General features: G+C 39.4%; 1 protein-coding gene across 16 annotated transcripts in view; it reads right to left on the bottom strand.

Annotated features, from left to right (window-relative positions):
- NBEAL1 (neurobeachin like 1) overlaps positions 1–25,562 on the bottom strand; it is a 94,822-nt gene extending 69,260 nt beyond the window's left edge. For 3 of the 16 annotated variants that reach the window (XR_012674133.1, XM_075153406.1, XM_075153403.1), the window contains exons 1-3: positions 24,262–24,971; positions 19,417–19,455; positions 5,190–5,281 (exon numbers count right to left, since the gene is read on the bottom strand). Coding sequence is in view for 12 of the 16 variants with exons in the window: in XM_075153406.1 (XP_075009507.1) it covers positions 5,190–5,281; positions 19,417–19,455; positions 24,262–24,312 (182 nt within the window). In the remaining 4 variants the exon portion in view is untranslated. Of the gene's footprint in view, positions 1–5,189; positions 5,282–19,416; positions 19,456–24,261; positions 24,972–25,117; positions 25,136–25,176; positions 25,327–25,544 lie in introns of those variants that run through there. The other 13 variants (XR_012674132.1, XR_012674130.1, XR_012674131.1 and 10 more) reach the window with 9 other exon arrangements.
- Between the last annotated feature and the right edge of the window lie 2,092 nt (positions 25,563–27,654).

Raw genomic sequence — 27,654 nt, 5'->3', positions numbered from 1 at the left:
GTAAGAATAAGCATCAAAAAGTGTGGAGAAATGCAATGACTGACACTAAACACTGTGATACTGATTATTTGAGGGAAATGGGGAACAATACATTGTTTAGCTTCTGAAGTTCGCTCAGTCACAAGCGGTGTTCCCCAAGGCTCAGTTTTGGTGCCGGTCCTGTTCAACATCTTTATTAACGATCTGGACGAGGGGATCGAGTGCTCCCTCAGTAAGTTTGCAGATGACACCAAGCTGGGCAGGAGTGTTGATCTGCTCGAGGGTAGGAAGGCTCTGCAGAGGGGCCTGGACAGGCTGGATCGATGGGCCGAGGCCAACTGTATGAGGTTCAACAAGGCCAAGTGCCGGGTCCTGCACTTCGGCCACAACAACCCCAGGCAACGCTACAGGCTTGGGGAAGAGTGGCTGGAAAGCTGCCCAGAGGAAAAGGACCTGGGGGTGCTGGTTGACAGCTGGCTGAACATGAGCCAGCAGTGTGCCCCGGTGGCCAAGAAGGTCAACGGCATCCTGGCCTGTATCAGAAATAGTGTGGCCAGCAGGAGCAGGGAGGTGATCGTGCCCCTGTACTCGGCACTGGTGAGGCCGCACCTCGAATACTGTGTTCAGTTTTGGGCCCCTCACTACAAGAAGGACATGGAGGTGCTGGAGCGTGTCCAGAGAAGGGCAACGAAGCTGGTGAAGGGCCTGGAGCACAAGTCTTATGAGGAGCGGCTGAGGGAACTGGGACTGTTTAGCCTGGAGAAGAGGAGGCTGAGGGGAGACCTCATCGCGCTCTACAACTACCTGGAAGGAGGTTGTAGCGAGGTGGGGGTCGGTCTCTTCTGCCAAGCAGCTAGCAATAGGACAAAAGGAAATGGCCTCAAGTTGCGCCAAGGGAGGTTTAGATTGGACATTAGGAGAAATTTCTTTACTGAAAGAGTGGTCAGGCCTTGGAACAGGCTGCCCAGGGAAGTGGTTGAGTCACCATCCCTGGAAGTATTTAAAAGACGTGTAGATGAGGCACTTAGGGACGTGGTGTAGTGGGCATGGTGGTGTTGGGTTGACGGTTGGACTCAATGATCTTAGAGGTCTTTTCCAACCTTAATGATTCTATGATTCTATAAGTTGAAAAGGAAGCCTATATAGAAGGGAAAAACAGAGACCCAATTTAGTAAAACAAATAGACAGGTGTAAGTGACAGCAAGCTCCCATGTCCTAGAAAAAACGTTACCTATACAGAGGACCAAATACTGTTCATTCCCTTGCCTCTTCAGAGTTGTGCAATTTGCTTTTCAGACCCTGGGATTCAGAACCTCAAGGGATTCAGAAAGTTTTAACACAAATTTTATAGGGCCTAGGCTCTAAACTGATAGAGACACTAACCACAAAACTGAGAGCAACTGCTTTTTTCCAACACAACTGCCAAGAAAGAAATTTTAAATTTCTGTGATAGCAGCTTCACCCCTCAAGATGCCAGCAGATCCATACCCTCTGGGACTATAAGCATGGCTCCTCATAATCTGATAATTCACCATCTCTGTATTAGGAAGACCATAATTTTTGACAGCTGAAATCATATATTCAGAAGTAGTTTCCCTAAAATGGCCGACGAGTCTTTTTCAGTAAGATCATAAAATGCTTTACAAGAGAGCAAACAGCATACCCTTCATGCCTCACGTCCCAAAGAATGTTTTCTCTGCAGTAGCTGCCTGTCTGTGCTATTGCACAACCCATGAGAATCCACTGCCTTATGGAAGACTGGCACAAGAAATACTAATCGGGATTACTCAAACTGAATATACTATAGAGTATATAAATAAACATAAATATTTATAAATAATTAAACTTCTTTTCACCCCAGAGCAAATTACTACTATATCACCACAAAAATTTAAAAGTTAAATTTGTGGACATGTAGGATCAATTTTTCCAGACACGACTAGCTGTGCAAACTAAGTATTCCAAAAGGAAGGGAAAAAAAAAAATCTCAAAAATCATAGCTTAACTGATGTCCTTATTTGAACGCTGGTATCCTACCTCAAAAATACGAGAAAGATCTTGACACATTTGGGTTCTTTTTATTTATAATTTCCTTGCGTTACATTATGCACCAATTTAAACTGCTATCTCAGGTGTTTAAAAGGAAGTTAAATTAGTCTCTAAATTGTAGTCACCTATTACAGCTCAAACTCACACACTGGGATTTTCAACCTCTCCTCCGCCAGTGGTAAAACCAGGCTTTACGTTTCAACAACCATGAAACCATGTAATCAGCATTCTTGTCATGATTCCTGTATCATTTTTATGTGGGTTTGAAGTCAATAAGTTAATAAAGTATGGTTTCTATGGTACTTTGCATGAGCTTCCTTTAAGCTCTTTTGCTCGAGATCATGCAAATCAAAAGCAGAAGAGCATGACAACCCTCTGGAGGCCTTTGTTGTTTCTAAAAGTATTAAACCAAATGACAATTCCTCTCCTTCAATGAGGGAGGGGAGAATCTCCCACCAGCTGGTAAAGGTTTTATCCTTTTCATAGTAAATACATATGAGATGAACAAATGTTTATAGGGACATAACAGACAGGTGCACTAATCTTTTGTGCTCCATGTTCAAAGCTGTCAGCATAGCTATTTTCACCTTTTCAGTAAAATCACCTCACCTTGTCTGTAAAATCATTGAAAACACCATTAATGAACCATTTCACTTAAAAATATAGGGTAGATGCACAAAGATGGAGGTAGACCTGAAGCTCTATAAGCCTATAAGCTGCATAAGTGTATAAGCTCTACTTATACAGTCAAATCATACCACTGGATACACTCATCCTCTATATTTACAGATTTCCTAATTTTGCACTATGTAGCATCTTTCAGATTTCCAAAGCAAATTTCAGGAAATTATGTATTTTAATTTATAGAAGAAATACTCTTATCAGTTAAATCAGCAGGCAACAGTGCCACTTAAGAGTCCTTCTTTCAGGAAAAAAAAAACCACTAATAGTTTCATTACATTTCTTAAGTGGTGTTTTCTTGGATGCTAAAAAAACCAGATATGTTTTATATTGACACAAAACTTCATGCCTGTCTTTCAAAAGGTTAGTTTTGTCCAGCAATCTGTATAAGCTTTCTTCTCCCTACACAGCTTCTCATTATTTCCTGGCATCTGCCCTTCACTACACAAGGTCTTTCAGGCATATAGCTGTAAAGCATACCAAGATTTATATAAGGGGGGGGGGGGGGGGCGGGGGAGTATTAGTCCACTCATTTTCTCATTTTAGCTAGCATCATATATTATTTCCAAAACCAAAAGATGAATTAGTTATTTAATAAGCAACTCCAGTAAAAAAAGTTCAGTTCACAGGGTCCTATGGCCCCAAGAGAAGAGTCACTGGAAATCAACATTTGGTGGTTCCACACTGACCTACTTGTTCTTTTTTGCAGGCTCAGTAATATCAGTTCCACAATGTAAATGTCTGCACTATAAATTGACAGGCTCCAGAAAGATGCCACTTTTCACATGGCTGATTATCTCACAAATGCAAATAAGGGCAGAAACTGCAACTCTTTGTTAATTCTAATATCTGCTCTCAAACAGTGTGTTTTTAATCCAGCCATCAAAGCACAGGAATGATCTGCCTTCACCCCTATGTTGTTCTGATACGTCTTCTCTACATCTGTTACACAAATGAGTCTAAATCCACATGGGCCTATTCTTCCAGACTAAACCACTAATCCTGTCATTAACCTCAAAATTACACTATTTTCATGCTCACAAACCCATCATTTAGCACAATGAAGATGCTGCTATTGTTCTGCACAACTAAGCTTCATGTTTGTTTATCTTTTGTTATGTTACGGTACAAAAAAAAAACCCCAAAAACCCAATGAACACACCTAAACCAAAACACACTTAAAAACCCCAAAGTACCAAAATATTCTTCTCTTCCACTGTTCAGATTTCAATATTAAACACTATGTTAAAGATAACCTGTGTCAAAGGATAAACTTTTTTCCTTAACTAAACACAGTGAGATGCATTTTTGACAGCACAAAGAAAACAGATCTTCTGAAAGAACTGAAAGAATTAATTTGAAAGTCTTGCTTATTGGTAATTGCACTATGTATTTTGCATTCATAGAGGCATTATGAAGAAAAAATTAATACAAAGAGCCGAGAAGCACAGTTTTTACCCATTGAGATCCAGTTGCAGCATTCTTCATTTCCTTGTAACAGTAGAGGCTATCACTTACATTTCAAACAGGATCTGATCCAAAGCCCATTAAAGAATTTCCATTGATTTCAATAGGGCTTGGACTGCAGCCATCATGCAGGGAGAGCCATTCTTTGCATTCAGACACCAGTAGCGGTATCAGCTATAAGACTGACACCAGTTCTCATGATTTCTGAATCCTATAACATTTGTTTTTTTCTTAAAACCTTTAGTTCATGCAAGCATCTCAAAAGCAAGAGAAAACATCCAGAGCCCAAGTTTCTCTTCCTCATTTGCAAAGTTAGTCTTGAAAACACGATCCTTAGAACACAGCAGACAAATTCAAAATATTAAATATGGAAGTCCGAAATTAGGCTTCAATACCACCTCATGATTGTATCTGAGAACTTGTGGTCATCAACATGACTGAAGTCAGCAATACTCTTGCCCTGAACTGAAGTCTTCATGGATGCAAACAAAGAAAACACTTTAAAGTCTATCATTTGTGCATGTTTTAATTTTTAAAAGATTTTCAGCTAAGATATCCAAATACTTCATTTAGCATTTCATCTCATCCCTAATCTTAAAGCAATCCCTGAAATAAAATTACAAAACTCTTTACCTACATCCTACTTCTCTTCAGTCACTCCTGATACAGATACCAAGCACTAATACTGACTAATAGTATTTCATATGCAACATTTAATGAATACTTATTCAAAAAATGCACAAGGAATAGTGATTATATTTCTACAAGCAAGAACAAGTGAATACTCATGCCATCTCCTGATATAATGCAAATACCAGTATTTGCCTAGTTTCATCATTCCCAACCCACCTTGACCTTCAAAAGAATGGGAGTGCCACTCAACAACTAAAAAAAAAAAAAAAAAAAATCTTTCTTTTGTTTAAAGGCAGTATTGCCATTGAACAAGACTGGGCTGTCAGCCAGGTCTGTTTCAGATATCAAACAAAGATGAACAGGTCTGTAATTCTACATACCTAGTTGGCAGCTTTTCAAAGTCCACATCCAGAAACTGTTCATAGCTAGAAACAAAACTATCCAACCAGAGCTTCAGGTAATCTGGATCTTTCTGTAAAAAAGAAGAGAACATTAAGCAATATTGCACTCAAGGTCATCCATCAACTACGCTGTAGCACTAACTTGAATGGAAAGCTTTTCTTTAATGCATTTCAACTGGGAGAAAGGAGGGAATACACAGATTTTTAGAACTAAAACTAAAAAAAAAAAAAACCAAACAAAACCCTGAAATTCTCAGCTATGTTGTGATGTGACATTCTTGCTCTATTCATCAGTTCATGTGTTTCCACTTCCTGGTATCAATGCCAACCAAAGCATTTTAGCTTCTCCCCCCACCAACAATCTTTACTTACTCTCCTGAGTAACACATACCAGCTTTACAAAATTACTAGTATATTCTAGTCTTGATAGCATAGACATTAGTACACAACACTCTTTATGGCTTATAAAATTAAATAAGAACTCCAACGACAATCCTAATCATAAAATAATTCGCTTTTTGCTTCATTCATTGAGCAATATGGCAGCTAGCAGCAGATTAGAGCCAGATGAAGTGTTCCAAAAGACAATGCAGAGCCTGTGACTTGTATACAGATATCTATAAAACAGACAGGAATTTAAATTGGCTTCCCAGTTGTTCCTAGTAGAGCACACAGACTCTGTTCATGACCAGCAGTTCTTTAAGGCTGGGTACTGTGCCAGCATGGAGGACAGACACTAGAACCTATAGGATTGCCAAACAGACAAGACTTGCAAAAGCAACAGGTAAATTGTATGCCAGAAGCATTTGCTGATCAGATGTTGTTAACTTAGGGCTAAGATAACACTAGGAAAAAAAAATATTTCTTCTAGCTTCTACTAATCTATCTGCTGTAATAACAAGGCTTCTCTTGTGTCACATTGTTATAATGTTATCACGTTCAGGGTCATACCCTGGCAAACCCAAGATAGTCAGACGATTCATCTCTGAGTTCAGTAGCCCTAAACCTGAAATCATGTCCAGGCTCTGTACTTCCAAAAACACCTGTGTGTGTCATTTACCCCAGACCATTATGAGAAAAGTGTAACAGGATATTCTAACATAGAAGAAACTCAAGGGACATTAAGAATATGCTCTGAAGGAGCCACCTTGCAATATAAACTTGCATAGGAAAAAGGTTTGCCCCTGGGGAGCTGGGGAAAGATGCTAAAGAGCTTTCAACCTTTTTTTTCCCTTATTCTTACAGAAAATTCCACACCATCCACTTTGGAACTCGATCACTACAGTGTGGGAGTACCACACCTGGGATTATCAAGGAAAACAAGTTCAATTTTGGTGAAAGCACTGTAAAACTCAGCTTCACTGCACTGTATTACTGTTTTTTGACTGAAGATGAAATGTCATTATCAATGCAACCTAAGAAGCCTGAGGCAGTCGTTGCTGTCATTTTAATGTCTAATGAAACTGAACAACCTCTAATACATTCTTCTGTCACTGTTTCCCATCTGAAAGCTCAAAGCAAGTGGCTTACAGATGGGGGAAAGGAGGATACTTTCATGTGACGTGTATACTAGATATCTATAAAACAGATAGAAATTTAAATTTAGGCTTCCTACTTGTTCTTAGTAGAGCAGACTCTGTTCGTGACCAGCAGTTCCTCTGGGCTGGGTACCATGCCAGCAGGGAGGACAGATACAAGACCACCACAAACCACCACAGGAAAATTCTGTCAAAATACACCACTTGAGATTGACTTCTAAAGTGAGACTAGCTGCTTAATTTTCAAAAGCAAGCTGCGAGACCATAGCTAACATATTCCTCCACAAGGACTGTACAGTCATGTCTATTAATACACATCCATGCAGTCCCACATTCTATGTTATAAATAATTTTCAAAATAACTTTAAAACATTGGCCTAAAGTATTATAGATTTTAAATTATTTCTAAATCTACTCCATAATTTATAAAATTTTGCAAAAGTTTTAAACTTTTTTGTTTATCCTTCTCTTTTCCCTTCTCTGTATCTCCTCCCTTTTGATTGTTGCCTTTATATTACCAAAGATGTTCCCAAATAACAGATTATTTCCCTGCAATGTTAAGACCAAGGAGCAATATGCGAATAACTCTAACACACACAGTATTCTGGGGCAATGTCAATGTGAAAGAAGGAGTCACCAAGAAAGACTGACACACAGAGTCCTGTCGGTGCAAAATAGCTACCTACAAAACAGCTTCCCAGGGGGGAAAAACAAACAAACAAACAAACAACAAAAAAACCAACCAACCCACCCGAATAAAATAAAAATGGAAATCCAGAATCCCAAGTGCTGCAAAACTCTTCTTAGCATATCTTTCCACAGAAAGCACAGGAGTTAAAGCATGGGAATCCCCTTCTCATTCTAGACTTTACCCTTCCTCATACCCCCAAAGACCCCCTCTAACTCAAGCAAGAAGTGTCAGAAACACCCAGACACAATTTACTTCACTATGACTATTATATATGGATATGTGTTCAGATACTGTGACAACAGGTGCCAAATAAAACCCTCAGCTAGATACACATCTTGTCTGACTATTTGCTTCCACTGCCTTCACTGCATTTTCTTGCTCATTTTTCCTAATTGTCTTATTTCACCTTCTTCCACTTCATTCCTAATCTCCCCCTCCTTCATAATTTTTTTTCTCATCTCTGCTTTTATTCCCCTTTCAATGGTTTTCTTTTTTAAGTCAACACTCCCTTTCTTTTTCTGTTAAAAATTTGTCAAAGAAGTATTATGTCCTCTAAGTGTATTGTAGCCTTGTCCTCACGTTTAATATGCACTGAACTACCGAACAGTTAAGTTATCTTAAACACACACCCATTCATTGTCCTCAAGATGAAATTGCAACATACAGAATGAAGGAAGCTGTTGAGATAAAGAATAAATTCAAGGTTTCCAAGCTACCGGTTTAAGCTACAGAGGTTGACAGATTATCTCAACCAGGTGAGTACAGAATACACATTTCTCAGGTTCAGAGATCAAACACCTTGAAAATCAAACTAAAAGATGGGCCATAAGTAAGACTTGCTAATATCCTAAAAGAATGAGTTAGAATAGCAGAAGATGCTGTCTTCAGACATTATGGCTTTTTAAAAATGTTCGCATATTTAAAGCTTTAACTTTCTTGTAATTCACAGCAAGTTATTTTAACCACATGCAAGCTATTTCACAGGATCATAAAGATGAGGAAAACCAGGATATGATTTTAGCAATTACAATATAGCTCAGGCTACAGAGGACAAAGCAATAGCATCCATGGCGAAGTAACCAACAGAAGCTTGCCATATGCATGTGTCCATGCCTCTAATGATAATGCCCACACATGTGCAAAAACTGAACCTATCTGACTTTTTTTCCTGTTGAACGAACTGCTTTGCTTTTTCTTGGCATGAGCAAGTTCTCCTTGAAATATAACATGAGTTACTAAATTGATTCTATTCGTATTTCAAAATTAAAATTGTTTGTTGACACAGCTGAGGCTCATCGCTAGTTGTTGACAGTGAACTTTTGCAAGAAAACTCGGTTTTTCTTGGTCATGTACCATGAAGGAAGCTGTGCAAATAATGTCATTATCTGACTTAAAATTGCTTTAATAAAAGGTTATGGATGGGAGAAAAGGAAGGGGAGGACAAAAGACAAAATTAGATTAAATGTCTGCTTACTCCTTTTTAATGATATAGCCAAAATCAGCTTCAAGTTTAAGATTAAATTAAAACTCCTTAAACTATAATGCCTTTGCAAGGCTATCAGTGCAGACTAGCAGTAAGAGAGAACATTGGTAGACAAAATGTGCAAGAAAAAGCAATTATGTAGATGACAAGAGTAGGCCACAGATGTTATAAAAGGCCAAAAGTTTTTGCTTACCTGTAGTGCACGTACTGCTCAATTCACTTTGCCACTAAATCTCCTCCCAATTCTGGTAAAAACTAAGAACTGCAGTACTGTTTGATCTCACTATTTAACCCAACTCCCTTCTACCTCAATCCCCTGCCAGCCAATTAATTATATATTATTCCAAGTTATTAAAATAATCAGCTTTGCTATCAAAATGCCAGGTAATACTACTGGTATGTGCCAGTAGAAAATAGCTTACACAATAGTTGACTCATTCTGAGTCAAATCTAGAGATTTCCATCCAGGCAATAGCACTAACTCAACACCACTTGGGGGAAAAAAAAAAAATATTAAAAAAATCATCAAGGCAAAAAAGTAAATAAGATCATTTAGCAACGTAAGAAATACTAAGAAATAAGTCTCCATTATAAACCACCTAATAGAAGTATGCCACCTTTCCAGAAAATGAACAAAAATGAAGACTTACGAACCAGGAGTATGAAAAAGTGACCCAATATTTCATTTCACGGAAAAGTGACCCAATATTTAACAGTTTTGCTACAAATTAAGACATATAAGTTATTTCAAAGACATTAGAAACAGAAGTTAAAAAAAACAGCTTTCAAACTTTGAATCTGGCCCAGGTTTTCCTTTTTCCTTATTAGCAGCAATCAGCCCAGACCCCATGTACCAGTCATCTAAATTTTACTGAAGCAGTTTTAAGAAAAGAAACTTAACAATGGTGTTACCCATGGCAAAGTACACAAAAACGTCCATTCCTAAAACACAGCTAAATACGTATCTTTCTGGAGACCAGCCTACGTGTTTCAAATGCATCTTATATTTTCCCAAACTAGAAGCGTGATGGTTTAGGAGAAAAACTGTCTTTTTACATTGGTTTAAAATTCTAATTTCATAATAAAAAGAGACAGTAGTAATGGATATCAGCTGCTTCCTGTGCATCACGTACACTGCAATTATCCTACCCAGCATCTTTATCTTTAACTGAACTTTTTTTTGAGGTCAGCTGCTGCCATTTAATCTGAAGTTTAAATTTGGTGGATTTTAGAATTTATTTCTGTTGAGTTCTCTTCCCACCCACCTTTTCAACTATCCTCTATTTTCTCATGACAGAAGTGGTAAACCACATTAACAGCAGAACACAAATGGACCTAATTTTTACATGAATACATTTGTGTTCTTCAATGCCAGATCAACTTTCCAAGCCAGTACATGTTGCAATCTGACAAATATCTGTGTTACCACATGGCAGAAGATTGCATCCCATGGGTATGGCCACACTTCAGATCTGTGTTGCTACTGAGAGCCACAAATCACTGAACTGCAACCCTGGCTCCAACTGATTCACTGTAAACTGTTAGCTACTCTATTATATCTGCAGTCCTCCTAAGGAAGCAGCGTAACTCAGCCAGACCATAATAAAGCATCTTAAATACTCAGAAGCCTTATTACCAGTGAAAGCAGTGAAACCTATGGAATATATTCTCTTATTCCCCACTTTCATAATTACCCTTTTGTTGTCATTCTGCAGACAGGTAGCTGGAGGCTGTATGTCAGTCAACAACTCCAAATTGTTTTCCATGGTGCTGGTTGAAGATGCACCATGCTTTTAAAGCACAGCTTACATAGTAACGTATGTTTTGATAATACACAGGAAGGACAAACTGTGATAAACCAATTTTAGATTGGTATTCTTTCCCAGCCCTGCTACACACACGCTGCAGACATGCCCTATGAGATCAGCAAGAAATGCAGAAGGAAATTTTTGATTTGTACAACAGCAGTGAAAGCAGAAAGAAGCTGTATGTGGTAATAAAACACCTTTCACCAGTTACAACCTTCCAATCTCTAGAAGATGATACGAAAATTTTGATTTTTGAAACCTTGCAGCTTTCTAAGTCGCAAGCCTAATAATTTCATTTATTTACCTGAAACTTGCTTGGCTTTTGTCCAAGACAAATTTCTGTATCTTATTTGAATAATAATTCATATATAGAAACTGCATGCCTTAAAACTTCTGAAAGATAATTTCTCCACGGCTTGAAATTCCAAGAAGCTAAAATCCAACTTAAGTTAGCCATTTCTCTTCATAGTGACAAACTGAAACAACTAGAGTTTTAACAAGGCTATCTTAAGGGTGTCATTGTAAGGATATGTGCGAATCTAAAAAAAAAAGTCCTTTAATTGATAGCCACAAGTCTGTAGAGACTAAGCTTAGGCTTCTGAGCTCAACATATTGTAAGAAGACCTGTGAAACTGCTATAGCAACAATCAGTCATTCACCTGCAGTAATGAAAAAAAAGGTATTTTAAGCCTATTATATCAAATGTAGCTCAGAGCACCTGAAAGTGAAAATACTTCCTTGTTCCTTCCCTTCCTTAAATACTTCTGGTTTCCTCTTTTTAAAAAAAAACAACAAAAAAAAACACCACGCAAAAAACAAAACACAAAACCAACCAGCAAAACAACACATCACCCTTTAGGCCTCCATTTTCATAAGATCCTCTCGGCACAATAATAGTTATCATAGCTCGTTGCACTTTAAAAAGAAAGACTGCCAGGCCTGAGCAGTATGGTGTTTATAACAGGTACCTAAAAAAAAAAAAAAAAAAAGAAAAAAAAAAGAAAAAACAAAAACCACACCAAAAAAAACCCAAAAAAACCCCCACAAAACATCCAGAAGAGGGTAGTTTTTTTTTCTTTACCAACAGACTTAGTACAATGCTAGAAAGAATAAAAAGTTGCTAAATAAAACCAGTCAACTGATCTACAGTATGCATAGCAATACTGTGGCTAAACATGGGAAACTTGCTAATTGTTTGGCAGTGAAGTCTAACATTTTAACAGTTGCAATATATAAACTCTAGCAAGGCCATCCTTAGACTTGGCAGAACTGGGAAACAAGCTCTCAATGCTAACACCAACTTCAACATTTAACAACACTGAAACAAAGGCAATAGCAGATAGGAGGTCTAGTCTAATGCCCTTCTGACAAATATGACATTCTCTAACGGAATGAAGTGAAGTGAAACTATAACCAAAATCTACACTAACTTGGGACAGGCTCTTGTCTTTGACACACTAAATTATCTAGAAATTACAATAGCTTTCTCTACTCTTTTTGAAGACTGATGAAATAAATGACAAATGTTCTAAACAAGTCATTTTTTTTTTCAGTAACTAGTTTGCCTATGCAAGAAGGTCAACGAGAATTTTTTGCACCAGTAATAACATTTTTAAATTCATAACGAGCCAGGTAGTATTGAACTCTTACCGCTTACTCTAAGTTAAATGAAAACATTTTACACAAATCTGGCATTGAAGTCCTCCCACTTAAAGTCTTTAGACCTGCGCCTGTGGAATACAGGCACATCTACTCAAGGTTTCAAATCGACACTATTTATCTATTTATATGTGTGTTACTTTTAGATTTAACAGCAACTTCTATTTCTACTAAGGTTTCAAGCAAACAGACACAACTAGAAGGGCAAAGCTTAGTACAATTTTTATAGCTACATTCAGGAAGTATTAGTTGCTAAAAACAAAAGCTGGATCCGCCCGAGGCTATTTGCAGTGTCACATTCCATGCTCTAAAGGCAAAAATTCCCTGCAGGGCAGTTCAGAGTCCGACTGTCAGACAAGCCCGACTTGTTTGACAAGACAGTTGTTTGAAGTCGTTAAATTTAACATGCAGCCATAAAATAGCCAGCCTGGTCTGACTGCTGTGCGTAGCAGTCAGTCAACCTTCAAAGTGGATTTCAGCTTCGAAGCACTACCATGAAATCTCACTGGCACTGGTATTATGATAACTAATCCCCCATCCCCAAGCATTATATTTTAAATAAGAACAATCCCTTGGTGTTAAGGCTGAATTAGACCTACAAAAAGCAACGTTAGGAAATTAAACATGAAATACTGCCTTTAGATCACTGGTGAGTTTAATAGTCTTAAAACTAATTGAAGTAGTCTGCATAATGCAGACTTGTGGAACATTTCTCAACTCTGTTTGAAATAAACTATTCATTGGGGGATTAGAAGGTTTGTTTTAAGGGAGCTTTTTCCTCTTCATGTTTTCAGACATAAAAGGCAACATTTTTAGCATGAGATCTCCTAGTAGCCTTTATTCTGAAATATGACAAAGTGCTTATGCTTTTTGTGAACCTTTCAAATCTGTAAAATGCCAAAATAAAACCTGAAAAGCTTCATTATGGCAGCAATACTATGGGTAGAATTAGTAAAAGACTTCCTGATAAACCATTCTAAACTGGCTAAATTGCCTTGATAAATTCAATCAATCAATTCTAATTATCAAGGGAATCACCTTTGGGCACAACTTTTCATTTTAATCACAACACTAATTTCTGAATCAGCTGTTGATCCAAAAGAAGAAAGGCTCATGGCAAGTAATTATAAGCCTCCTTTTTCAAAATTCACACAAGCATTCTGTTCCGTTTCTGGAATTAAAAGAAAAAGGGGGGGGTGTTCTGTTTTATAAATGGGAGTTGCAGTGAATCATGATAGGAACTACTATTTTGAGACACGTTAAAATACCGTTTAGCATAGAGATCTATACCAAAATAAACCTATAGCGGTCAATCATGATATTAGAAATATTAGAAGTCAAAGTTAATATATTTCTTCTCTTTTCAAAACAAGAAAAATATTTATAATCTTGGGCTAATGCCTTAGGTTAAAGAAAAAGACAATTATCGGAGAGCTGTTATTCGATTTCCTTTCTAATTCAGATCCCCAGCAAAACCGGAAAAACAAAATGAAAGAGTTTTCTTACTAATTTATCTTTCTCTTGCTCTTTCTTTTTGTTGTTTTTGAATGACAATACAATTACAGCCTTGTAGCTTGGAGCTGGCATGTGACTGATGCCATCCATGGGATGAATCTAGTTAATCTGAACTCAGATTTTAATGTCTTCACATTTGATAGAAAGTACCACCAGGCAAGGGCCATGTACAAGCTGGCATACAGCATTTCAGCCTTCCAGAGTCCACTGCACAGTCCACTTACCAGGAATTTATCATACTGTGACATATCACATTCTATTAACGTTCACTTTTCTCATCAAAGTTGATGTAACAAACCAACAGCCGTAAAAGCTGGAAGCTGTATTTTAAGCCTAAGGGAACAAGACATCCTAAATATTTCAAAGGCAACTAAAATAACACGATGTCAAAATCTACAGTGTCAAGATAAGCCTAAATTTAATGAAAATTCAAAGTATAGCTTGGGAAAGGTTTACAGTTTAACACTTGATTGCTTTGAAACTCAAAGTTATGCTGCCTTTTTACATCAGAAAAGGCCTGAGTTTTAGCCACAACACACACAAAGCCAGCTTTCACCCCATCAAGTTTCTAACTTTCAGTGTGATACAAGAGACGATAGAAGACACAGACAGACTGAAAGGAAGCAGGATGGTGCTACAACAGTAAAAAAAATCAGCCTATTATTTCACCATATCAACAGCTAAATATTGTCAAGTCTTTCAGCAGATAAAGAAAAAGGCTGAGAACTTGTGCACAGCTTATCAAAAAGAAGTCTGTATTTGTTTCAAAGCGTCACGTGATTACTTTACACCGAATTTAACTAAAGCAAATTTTTATTTCTTCAGCTATGGATTTAACTGTTTGTTTTTGCTTCTCAACCTCACCAGGCCTTACATTAATGTTGTACTGCAGCTGAACCATACACGGAAGGTATAAAAACCCCAAATCCACTTTTCAAAAGCACCCTTAAAAATCAAAGACTCAAAAACTAGGACATAGGAGAATTTGCATTACTTGTGCAACTGTTGTTTGGCATCCATTGCACTTCTGCTGGTACAGTTTTTAAGTGATTAGCACATAATGAGTAAATAATGAGGTCCGATTTCTGCAAATAACACCCTTGTTCTCTATACCCTGCTTTGTTCCCAAGAGCTTTATCCCCAGTACAGTGAATGATGCAGGGTCCTGCGGAGAAAAAACTCAGTCATACCTGAGCCACTCCGCTCATTGCCATTTTTGAGACCTTTTTTTGTATTTTAGGTTATTATACACAGCAAATATTAAAGGACCATCCTTCTCATCACAGTATTTTCTCTCCCAAATTCCAAGTGTGCCCTTGAAAGCATGTGAACACTACAGCTCTAATCAAAATTTTTATTTAAAAAAAATATTCAGGAACATCAAATAAAACCTTTTCCCTCCTTGCTTCTCAGAACATGCTAAACCATTTAGCCTACAGTTCTGATGAAGCTTCAGTCATTTATCAAGAAAACTGTTCATTCCAGCTAGTCCAAAGTTCAGCAAAAGCACAGGTAAATGAATACCAAGTTTTATATAATTGAATGCATTAGCCAAAGATTTATTGACAGAGTTGGTAAGGCGACTTACAAGCAGCCTGCATCTACCACAACCACTTTCTACAAAACTTATGAGGATTACGTCACTGGAAACTCTGGACTGATCCCCCACATATATTGGCAGTTAACATTTCCTACCACTCTTCCACAGAAGCCAAGCATTTACTCTCTTTGCATGATGCTTTTAGAATAAGAAGTTTCAATAACTTTTAAAACTTTTTTTTGATTCCTAAAATCTCCTTCCACATTCCAAATGAAAACTGGCAGTAAAACATATGAAGATATGATGCCTTCCTAAAATTATTACTAATATTAAAATAATAATCTTGCTATTTTATTAAAGAAGTCAAACTCAAACTGCTTCATTTTCACTTTGCTTTTTATAGACCTTTCTGGCATTAATGCTAAATTCTTCTCTCCAATGCAAGTGCTACCTTTTCAACTTCTGCCTTCGCTTCCTTATTAGTTTTTAAATGTCTTATGGGATACTTCTACAGGTTCTTAGGCAGATTCTGGTGAATGATAAATGACAATAAAGAGAGTACCAATTCTCCCTACATTAATAATTAAAAGCAAACTCATTCACTCTTTTCATTCAGACTTCAGGAATATGTCCTCAAAGATTTGTCTTCATCCCTATCCACCCCACAAGTTCAGTCTAAAAGCCAGAATTACTAGGACTGGTTATTTAAATAAAAGCGTATTTTCTATGTTAAATTGCTATCTATTGGATAATTAAAGGTTCAACATCTGCTTTGATTTTATGCTCTCTTTGTGCTACGTAAGAGTAGTATTTAACCATGAGCTTATTTTGAGGTTTTGTTTGTGCCTCCCTCAAATGTTCTTTAGATAAAGCATTCAAAAGCCTTTAAAGCCTTTGGAATTTAACCTCTTAAATATCCTCACTGTTTTAAAATATGCTCTGCTTTTTGATACTAGTATAATTAGTCATTTTTACAGTTAAATTTAATTCCTAATTTTACACAGCCATAGTTAGCAGTGTTACTTAATGGTCAAACAATTATTTAATGCCACTTATTCCTATTGGTTACTATAGGTACATGCAATCCTCAATCATAAGTCAGGTAAACAGATTATCATAAATGCTTTAAATATCAGAGAAAGCATCACCACACACAAATATTTTATCAGCACAGAAATCTAACAGCTAATGTTTAGATTTGCAGATACATGGAGGAGCCTTAGTGAGATGTCAAACTTAAAACAGCATTTATGATGAGAATAATCAAGTATAATTTTCATTTTTTGGTGTTTCCTGTTGTATCTCCCACCCTCCTCTACTGCAGCCTCCCATTTAGGAGAAAATAAATTGGAAAAGTTATCTGAACAAATGACTTTTTTAAAAAAATAAGATGCTTATCTGTACTGTCGAGATGTGTGCATGTTTTGGTGGGTTTTTTCCTTCTTATATATAATTTCTTACATCAAGAAAAGCTCAGTAATCAAAGAAGCTCTTCCCTCTTCTATGGCAGCTGTTTAACCTTTCTGAAGCCTGTAAATATTTTAATAGTATCTATTGACAACATTTGGATTCAGGCATTAAGCTACAATGCTGTTCAACAGGCAGCTGGCAAGCCTTTCTCCCATTTCCGTATTACAGCACAAACATACTGCATATTTGAGTTGATTCTGCAATATTCCTTTATCAGGACATATGCTATCCCTGCTATCCCCAGATCTGAACCAGACGACCAAGTTAAAAGTGCCATAACTCAGATACCACACAACAGCCCAGTGTTTGTTAAATTTGCTCTTACGTTAGTACATCAACACATAGAACCAGAAGCCTGTGTTTCTAGCTTTGTGATAAATAATTCCATTTAAGAGACACTTGATTCTTTCATTTCAGTAAAAGCTTGATCTGAAATACGTTTGTTGGTATGTTCAGAACTGCATGTTTCTCATTGATTCTATAAAGCACTAATCCACAAACCTGTGGACATGCAGGAATTTCAACCTCACGCTGGACATCAGTAAAACCCTGAATCTTACAGCAAAAGCATGGACAAACCTCAGACACTTCTTTATCTAAAAGTAGTGGCTACATATATGTATTGTCAAATATATTATAGAATGATAAGAAACAAAAATAATTTCTCCGTAGCTTGCAAAATGTTATTGTTTTCTTACATCTCTCTTTGTTTAGATTTATCTGCTGTCTCATTTCAACCTGAAGTCTGCATTCTCTGTGGCAGAGTCCCTGTTCTGCATCTGAACACCCATCAGCACAAGGTCACCCTGGTCCATAATTAAGGAAGGTAATGGCTACTATAAGTTAAGAGACTAATGTCTCATATATACATGTCAGTTATTTACATGAAGAGTTCTATATTTGCAAATATCAGAATTATGTTAGTTCTTGGACTATGAGACGTCTTTAAATAGCAGACAGTAAATTCAGAATTGAAGACCAACTGTTCTTGTTTATCTATATCCATTCTTAGTTCAGCATCTCATAAAGACAGAACAAAGATATTTTCACCAACACATGGCCACAAGTGACTTGTGACATGCTCTTTTACAAGTTACACTCTCTCAGAATGCAGAGATTTATTTAAAACAATATCAAAAAAAATATATTTTACACAGCAATTGTTTAATAAACCTTCACTCACTAGTTTTAGCAGAGGCATGATTTACATGACAGTGACTTACAAAAAACTACTTTTACTGAACATTTGGTTTGCTCAAGCATCCATCTAGCTGTAAGCTGAATACTTCTTTAACTAATATAACAAAGGCGATACATAGTGATGTGATATGAATCACTGACAAATCAGCAATCGCACAAGAAGGAAGACAAGTGCAAGTAAAGTCAAGATGAGATCATATTTGGGATGCAAAGGTCTGTTTCACATGGGGCTTACAGTTTAACGTCAAAGATTATATTCTGGTTGAATCACATGCATCTCACCACAACTAAGCATAATTTTGCTAAAACCACATTTCTTTGAGAAACACAACTACAACACCATTTAGGTGAACTAATTCAGTTCAATCATACTCCTTTATGCAGGTCTGCAATAGTCATGTCTAAAAGCTGATCGGATCATAAGCTTTTTTAGTTTATTTACAAATACTCTCCAATTTTATACAGGGACAGAGGTTAAAAACCTCTTACAAGCAAAAACTCACGTTATTTAATATAAACTGATGAACCACCCCTTGTAATTTCATAATACTCTTCCAGAAGGTATACATCTGCTGTCATTTGCTGAACATCACCCCAATCTTTTGATGCAGGTGACTGAGGGATTCAATCGAACTATCAAATATTGTCTGGGAGGCAGTACTTTGTAAAACAGTAGTGAAGGGATGCTGACAATATAGCAGGACCCCTTTTGTCAGTGGCAGCCAGTTAGTAGGCCAGCTTAGCAAGACCGTAACACCACACACTGAGAAAACTGGTATGTTCTTGCTCCAAGCCAACTTTTTTGACTATCAAGATCGCCCTCTTTTTATGTTAGTTTTGGCCCAACACAAGGTAGCTGATGCTAACAGAATTCCCCCCAAGGAGCACATCCTTGAAAGGATCCAAAGGCAAGTAACTTTATTCTCACAATTCCAGGTCAATTTTACCTCAATTCTATATAGTATGTTAGGATTAAGACAGGGGAACAGGGGATGAATGGAAATTATTCTCTTTCACAGACTCTTCTCACTTACAGCACAGAGCACACATTAATTTAAATAACCTGTTTAGTCCTCGTAATGCAAATGTAAGTTTAATTCAAGCCAATTAAATGCACATGTTTATACATAAAGCTTCAGCTTCTAAGGATTTGCATTGCAATGGTCTTCCGATGGTAGAGACAGCCATGTAATTACAGCAAAGCTAGCACTGCTAGCACACCACAGTTCGTAGCACTTCAGTCATCACAGTGATCTGCTCCTGACTAACACAGAAATCATGATTTGTCCCAAGATCACTTACTTTCTCATTCAAGTCTTCTTCTGATTCCTGTAAGGCAGCCTATAAGGACACCAGATGACGAAAAAATAACTCAAAGTAACAGGACTTTAATCACTTTAGCACATCTTTAGGATAATGCATATAGTCACATACAATGTTTTTTTTCTGTACTAGCTTTTGATCTAGAAAATGCTCTCCTATAAAAAAGTACCATATCTCTTTCTATGCTACAATATTAAATGAGAAGTTATTTATAACATACAGATATCCCTCACTATGAGAGACAGAAAACTACAACATATTTATCTCAATACAATCAGATTTTGTAAAAACAAATAAAAAATACAGCACAACATAAGCATTTAAGCATAAGCATTTAAGATGACAGCTTATACACAAGTCTGCTGCTCTTAAATACAGCAAGGGATGTGATTATCTCGGCTATCTGCATTTGTAAAGACCAGAACGTTATGATTAGCTTTTACAACTACTAACACACAGAGTCCCTACTGTATTAATGACGGTAAGATTGAATGTTCCCTCTTTGAAATGTGAAGCACAGATTAAAAGCTGGCTGAAGAACAGACTCACAGCTTTCCCTTCAAACTATTGTATCACCTACAAGATAAGGCAGCATTTAAATGAAATCGGGGCTTTACTGAAGATGAGAGTGTAAGAAAAAACTCAGAACCATTGTAACACAATGAAAACTGAAGATTTTCCAAGGTACATATGGCAGCTAAGTGTCTGCATTTATGCCTTTGAAACCCCTCCTGAAGGCAATTGGGGATTTTTTTTTTTGATAGAGGAGAAAAATCTCTTTCCATATAAAAAGGTATCTGATCACTTTCTGAGTAAAATAAAAAATATCAGCAATCCTGACATGCTTTATGTCTAAGAGTCTGAAATACCTACATGAACAACTGGAGGAGATGAAATACACATAGTTAAATTCTTACAGATAAGATAGAGGTTGAATCTCTTTAATTTGAATCTGCAGTAACAGTTACTTCAGAGGTTTATAAAACACGAATTAATTTTGTATACTGATACATAATTAACATCTAAGAAAAGGTTAATCAACTAATATTACAATAGTAATATTATTACAGCCATGCTGGTCTAAGGCTACAAGGCAAAACTAGTGGAGATTACCTCAGTCACATGAACAGGAAAAGGTCACAGACACACATGAAAGCATGTCCTTTTCCCAGACTACTTCAGTTCACCTAATAGAGCTCTTCTCCTGCTGTACACTTACGTTAGTAAAGCATTTTTGGGTATCTGCTGCATATGCACTTATATAAGAAGCGTTTCATACTCCTGTGCAGGTTATTGAAGGCTTTGAACTGACAATCAATATGCTTGATACTACCATTGTCTACCTAGCCTACTGGAGAAAATGTTTCCTAGTGACTTCTATAGAAAGGACCTGTGTTACATATTCCACACATAATTCAATTATCTTAAAATGCACACATTCCTATATTTGGATGAGAGGACAGCAGCTTACATCCATATCAATATTCAAGTGAATAACAGCATTGTACATTAACAGAGAATTGAACAGGGGAAAAAAAAAAAAACCACACCATTTGAAACTGAAAATCATCAAAAAACATGCCAGCAAGTTGCATCCTTAACAATGCTTTCTTTGCAGAAAGTTTGATGTCATCATTTTAAAAAAAAAGAAAAAAAAGCCAACAACAAAAAACTCAAGGCAGGAACAGCTCAGACTATTAACAATACAAGGCTGTGATACAACCCCAGTAACTCACATCTAAACTTCACTAAATTTAATGAATTTTTAAACTGCTTCCAGGCAACATCAGAAGCATCATAAATCATGTGTGGCTACTACTTTCATTGGGCATCTTAAACAGCAGACTGTAATCTGCAGCTTTGTAGCTATTGCCCTACAGGATAGTTTTTAGGGGAACAGAAGCAGAAAAAAAAAACATCCAAAAACAAACCCCAACCTTAGATTAGACACTGCCAGACGAAAAACAACTGAATACCAACTAAAGATGAACTTTTCCAGTCACTCAAACATAATCTTAAAAAAAGAAAAAAAAGAAGAAACCACCTTATACATGGTGTCATCCAAAGACCGCTTCTGCACAGATCCTAGTTACATGCTGCTGTCTGCCCAAATCTCCAATTGCTAACTGTACAAGAGGCAATGAAAATAGAGAAATGCCTTCCTAATGTTACTTCGCACAAAAGTAATTGTTGCAACTGACACTTGACAATGCCAGAGATGTCAAGTGATCACAAACAACAAGAGTCATGACCTAGGATAGATGGTAAGATGGTAAAACAGCATTATCCATCACTTTAAAGCCATGAAAAGCCTTGCTGCTGTAGCACAGGGTGCTGTATTTAACATACTATCACGAAGGACCTGATTATCTAAAAAAGGCAAGACAAACAAGGCTACTTATTAGCAATAGTCTGAAGAAGAAAGGAGCTTGGATTTCACTGTTTTTTTAGCTAACAAGGCTGCAAAAGCTAAAGCCACATGTTTAGAATTTGTGGCACAACAAATTCCCACCTTACTCAACTGTGACTCTCCAGCAGTTTTTGTAGTTTGGAGAAATTGCCTAGCTTTCCTTCCCAGGATGTCAGCCACAACAAAGTCATGACAGTGCAACATACAGGATATGATACTACACTTCACTGGGCAGTCCCAGGTATAAAGAGACTTCTCCCTAAACCACTATATCCTGTCACTGGTGATTATTTATTGCCACACCTTCCCATTGTGCTAGATGCTCCGAGGAGAAAAAAGTACAGCACACAGGTGTTTTCAATACATGACTGAACAATCTAATTTACATTAAGGCTTCACATTTTACATCCTCCTTCAGTTGTTCTTAACTTCACCAAACTTAATCCAAGATGAAACACCGTTATGCTGGATGCCTTCCTCAAGCAGAACGAGGTATCATTTTAACCCGAATCAGTTGAGAGAGAGAGAGAGAGAGAAGAAAAAACCAGTTTTGTGTCTGGCACCTTTTGAAAAAGACTCCTTTTTTGGAGTCACTCTAGTTGCCTTCAGATTTTGAAGACAAGCTATTTTATTTAAAAAAATATATTTTCCTACTTAAGAACAAGTCCTTATCAACATATGAATCCACCTAATTGTGCCCTTAATATATGGGTCTGGAAGAATAAAGGCCAAAAAAGTCACCAACAGCTCACAGAGGCTGAGTATATAAAAAGATTTTTTTTTTTAATAGTCCATCTTCCACCACCTGAGAGCTGACTAGACTGCGTATGCAACGTTGTCATAAAGAAACTGAATGTCCTCTAAGTGGTCTAAAGCACACATTTTAACTAGTGCTCCTTTATTCATGCAAACTTCCTGCTAGCATGCGGACAACACGGAGATGGAAAGCATACAATCTGAATGAAAGGTTCAAGCAAAGGGCGAGAAGGTATAAGACAGACAAAAGAATTTTATAAAGAACTAAGGAGGAAAGAGACAAAGACTGGCTGGGCAAAGCAATTCAGAGCTTGGCTCATGTCTGCAGCCCTGTGTCTCCCAAAGCTGAGGAAAGCCTGGATTCTTGGAGTCTGTTCTAAGTGTCTTTGTTCTTCTCACATCGATGAACTCACTGGCAAAACATCCATCTCCTCCAGTGCTAGCCCATTTCCTACTGCCATTGGCATTCCTACATCAGTTTAAAAGGCAAAGGTCTATGCAAATATGTTTCAACCCAACAGATCACCCACGCGGGTAGCAGTGCTGTTATGTTTGCACTAGTTTTATTTTTAACTACATACACAACACGAGGGTTGCAAACTCACACCACAAAAAAATAAGAAAAGTTACAATTAAGACTGCTTTGTGCAACCTTCATCCACTGCTTTGTGCACTTGCATTGTTAAGATGGTCTGTACTTAAAATCTCACATTCTATGCTTGAGATGGGCCTTGTCTAGAAATGAACTGGGAAGAAGAACAAGAGAATGTTTCTTCTACCCTTAATGCCCTACTGGTTTGAAAAGTTAAAGAAACTGTGATACACACAAAGCATGAGACTGCAAAGAGAAAAGGCAAACCAAAACCACAGAATAAGGCCACCAAAAGCTATCCTTGCCACTGAGTTCCTATATGACAGTAGGCCAGTCCTTTCCCCTACCTTTACTGTTATTTTTTGTATGTTCCTTATTTTACAGATATCTATTTAGATAATCTGCAATCCAATTTGTGTACATACTCAGCATGCCCAGTGGCGATTAGGACCTGTGCTTTAAACATATGAATTGCTTTACACTGTAAAATGCAAATGGAGACAGGACAGTATTTTAATAACATTCCTGCCAGGTGAAGGAAATTCATTATTATTAACGGAGTACTTAGATGTTATGGTGATAACCAGCAAAGGAAGACTCAGGAGTAACTTAAGAAGTCTGCTCTTTGGGAAGGCTTTCGCTAATATAGTTTAAATGAAACTGGAGCTGCACAGAGGACAGTAAGTATAAAACTAAATACTAGACAGCTGTGAATTAAATGAATAGAATACATCTTAATGCCATGGCTCTACAAAACAAAGAATTATATGAACATATGCATTCACATAGTTAAAAGATATAGCTACAATAACTGCTTAAGCTGACAGGAACACCGTGCAATTCACAACTCACACACAAAAAACCCCAACCTGAACAGCAAATCAAGAGATGAGGTTGTAAATAGTCTAAGAAGTGCAGTTATATCCTTACAGAGGCTAGACAACTCTATGCAACTTCTAAGAAAAAAAATGTGTTAAAAGATGTTACAGATACATTTTAAATACCTGACTTCCAAACAAAAGAGGAAAAAGACGCCCAAACATCCCCTCCCCCCAAAAATATTTACCTTACTGCAGTAAAGCATCCAAAGCTCATACAGCCTCTCTCGGGATGCCATTCCTTCCCTTCCTCTTTTCGTTGATACCAGCTACTTTTGTTCAAGATCCTACCATGCTCAGTTCCCAGGTGCTCTTTCCGCAGTTTTTGCTTTATTATTAGTTATATCATAACCCAAGAAGAAGTCAAGGATGAAAATAACAGGGTCTGGTCTCAGTCTCTCCTTTTCGGGTAAACAACGTGGCACAACAGAAGCAACCACAGACAAGTGTCAAGCATGTCCGTTCTTCGCCAGCGCTGCTTCGGTTTTAATCTCTGAAAGTGAAAACATACCCTTCAGGCCTTTGGTGGAGGAAGGAAAAAACAAATCCGCACTTAAAGCCTACGGACGACCTCGGGAATTACGCGGCGGCAGGTCGCATTGCTTTCGTCTCTGACATTATCACCCCTAAGACGGAGAAGTCCGGTTCCTAATTTTCGTGGCGCTTTCTCTTTTTTGCAGGGACCCAGCGGGGGGAAGCAGCAGGGCTGCTGAGAGGGGACGCCGGAGCCCTGCGGGCGCGGGGAGAGGCGGCGGTGGTAGCGCGGCTTCCCCTCCCGCCGGGGGCGGGCGGACGGCCGCCCCCCGCACGCCAGGGCCTCGGCCCGGCAGTGACAGCCACCGCCCTACTTTCCCCACCCCCCGGGCTCCACAGCCGGCCCTGGCGCCCGGCGGGCCCAGGCAGCGGCGTCTCCGGCAGATTAGCGGCTGCCTAGGCAGAGACGCCGGCCGCGGCCTTTCTCGTCCCCCGCGGGGCGCGGGAGAAGCCCAGCGCTGCCCCGCCGCCCGCTCCCGGGCGAGAGCAGCTGCATGCGCCGCCACCTACCGCGCCCTCGGCCTCCCCCAGCTCCCCCCACGCCACCGCGGCCTCTCCCCGCAGCCTACCCGGGCCACGGCGGGTGGCGGCCGGGAACACCGCGCGGCACCCGGGCGGTGGAGGGGGCCGGGCCTCGCCACATCGCCCACCCCGCCCGCATTCCGGCACACGCCCCGGGCCGCCGCCGAGGGGCGGGGAGGCCGCGGGCGCCATCTTGGCTGCGGGCAGGCGCAGGGGCAGCACCTCCCCTGCAGGCGGAGCGCCCGGAGCCGCGCTCCACCGCCCGCCCGGGGGTCGTCGCGCAGCGCCCGGAGGCGCAGCGCCCGGAAGCGCAGCGCGGGGCCGCTGGCTGGGCCGGGGGGAGCCGCGCGGGGCGGGGCGGGCCGCGGCGGGCAGCCCCGGCGGCAGAGCCGTGCCGCAGCCCGCGGCGCCTCACCTGAGGAGCAGCCGGTCCCTGTCAGGCGGCGCGCTCCTCTGCCGCGCGAGGAATCTGTTTGCCCGTAAAAGGATCGGCATTCCCGATCCTCGTGGGACAGAGCACCTCGGGAAACCTCCACACTGTTTTATAGGTGATAAAGGTTATCAAGCGCGTACATGTACTTTACATACACTCCGGAGAGGCCTGCCTGCATTGCCTGAGGAGTGTGGATATATACATACATGCAATCTGCCACCGCTTCAAAGCAGCCCATACCTCGTATGCAGAGCTTGCGTAGGGCTAAAAACACTCCTAAAATAAGTCAGATTTCTGAGGGAGAATTGTGAAAAGACGTTCCTCAGCTCACTGGTGTGGCTCTTCCCAAGCATACCGGTAGCGTGCTGACCCTCCCGAGGCAGAGCACTCCAGCAAAGGATTTCCCTCCTGCTCGTTCAACAGCAGGATCCTTTTAGCGCAACTCGCAGGGTGCTACCCGGGGCACGGGTTCCCTCCGTGTCCGTCTGCTCCCCTGGAAAGCGGGGCTGGAAATTAATGTTGTGCCAGGCTCCAAAGCAGGGAGAAGGAGACTTAAGGAGACCTGGGCCTTCTCCTCAGTTTGCTGGGAGAATCACAGCCCTGCAACCTCTGTCCGCAGCCCTGGTCCTTCTGCTGCTGGTTCGTGTCCTTACCTGGGTAAATCTAGTACAGCTTCATGTGATGAAGCATTCACTGCCATTCGTTGCACAGCCGGCTCCTTTGCAGGGGATTTCCACACCACTGCAATGGTTTCATGTGAGGTTTGGAAATCCTTTGCAAAGGAATTGACTGTGGAATATCGTTATATTGTCTGCTGTATAAAAAATTGCTAGGTATGGATAAGCGTCACCAAGAGCTCAGAGGCAGTCTGAAATTGGTCCCTGCAACATGCCTTTGCATATTTGTCTTGCTTTTAGAAGATCAGTGAAGTTTCCCTGGAGAAATTTAAGGGCTAATCTGTGCTCAGTGTTGTATCACATGGATCAGCAGTGCAGGAATGGGAGAAGTATCTTTTACTGCAATATCTAAACATAGTTCCTAGCGCAAATGGAGGGACACTGACAAAAATGAGTCTGTAAAATTATTTTTAGTCGGGTGACACTTGTGCTCTGGTACTTGCTGCTAGCCACAATAGTCTCCCGCCTTGAGGTTGCAACATAATTTTTTCCATCAAGAAAAAACCAAGACCTCAGAGTCCAGCTCTGTCCCCAGGGCAGGATCTGCTACGCTTAAACCGCCCTGGACCCCTCTCTGCAAACAGCCTCCAGGAACAGAAGAGATTCTGCCTTCTCCCTGAGGGACTTACCTCAGGACTTGATTACTGCTAGGAGCTCCTCCCTAACAGCCAACCTGCATCACCTTTGAAGCAAATGCAAACCATTGCTATTTGTCCCTTCCACAGTAATATGGGAAAAGGAAGCTCTTTGTAGCATGCTTTTTGAGTTACAAATTTTTATCGCATCTTCTTACAGCCTTTTCTAGACTAAACAGCCTATTTGAAACTTTTCTTACAACTTGCTCCCTTTGAAGAAGTCAGGCCTAAGCAAAGCCACGTACAAACCCCAATCTTCCCTTGAGATACTGCTCTGCTTTCTTGCATTACTGACTTTTGCAAGTGACAGCAGCTGCTCCCACATACAGAAGCCCTGCAACAGGCTCTAGTGAAACAACAAAAAAACATCCTTTGATAGAAATGGGAGACTCATCCCTTGTTAAGTGCTGCCGCCCATGTAATTAGGATGCTCACAGACTATAAAGCAGCCATTTTCCAATCTGCTGGAGTTGTAGTGACATAGTTATCCCAGTGGGCCTAGGCAATCACTGCTGCTTGTGTAGGTAGTTCTTGCCTTATATAGGTGCTCTGAAGAGAAAGTAAAGCATTTGTGTTTTGTAACAGGACAGTGTGTTCCAGTGGCATACAGGGTGAGTCATCTCCTGGTCTGACCTTCTAGAGGTTTTTCTAAGCTAGGTAGCTCACTGTAAAGTTGTTAAGGTGGCTTTGTGGACGTCTGGGTGTGAGTCAAGTTCAGTCTCTCCCTGTCGGTACAGACAGACTTTCAGTATTCATTATGAGTTCTTTTTCACATGCAAA

The sequence above is a fragment of the Calonectris borealis genome, chromosome 6 (genome assembly GCF_964195595.1).
Source record: "Calonectris borealis chromosome 6, bCalBor7.hap1.2, whole genome shotgun sequence".
Lineage (NCBI taxonomy): Eukaryota > Metazoa > Chordata > Aves > Procellariiformes > Procellariidae > Calonectris > Calonectris borealis.
The sequence above is the reverse complement of the archived record's forward strand: the minus strand, read 5'-3'. Positions and strand labels throughout refer to the sequence as shown.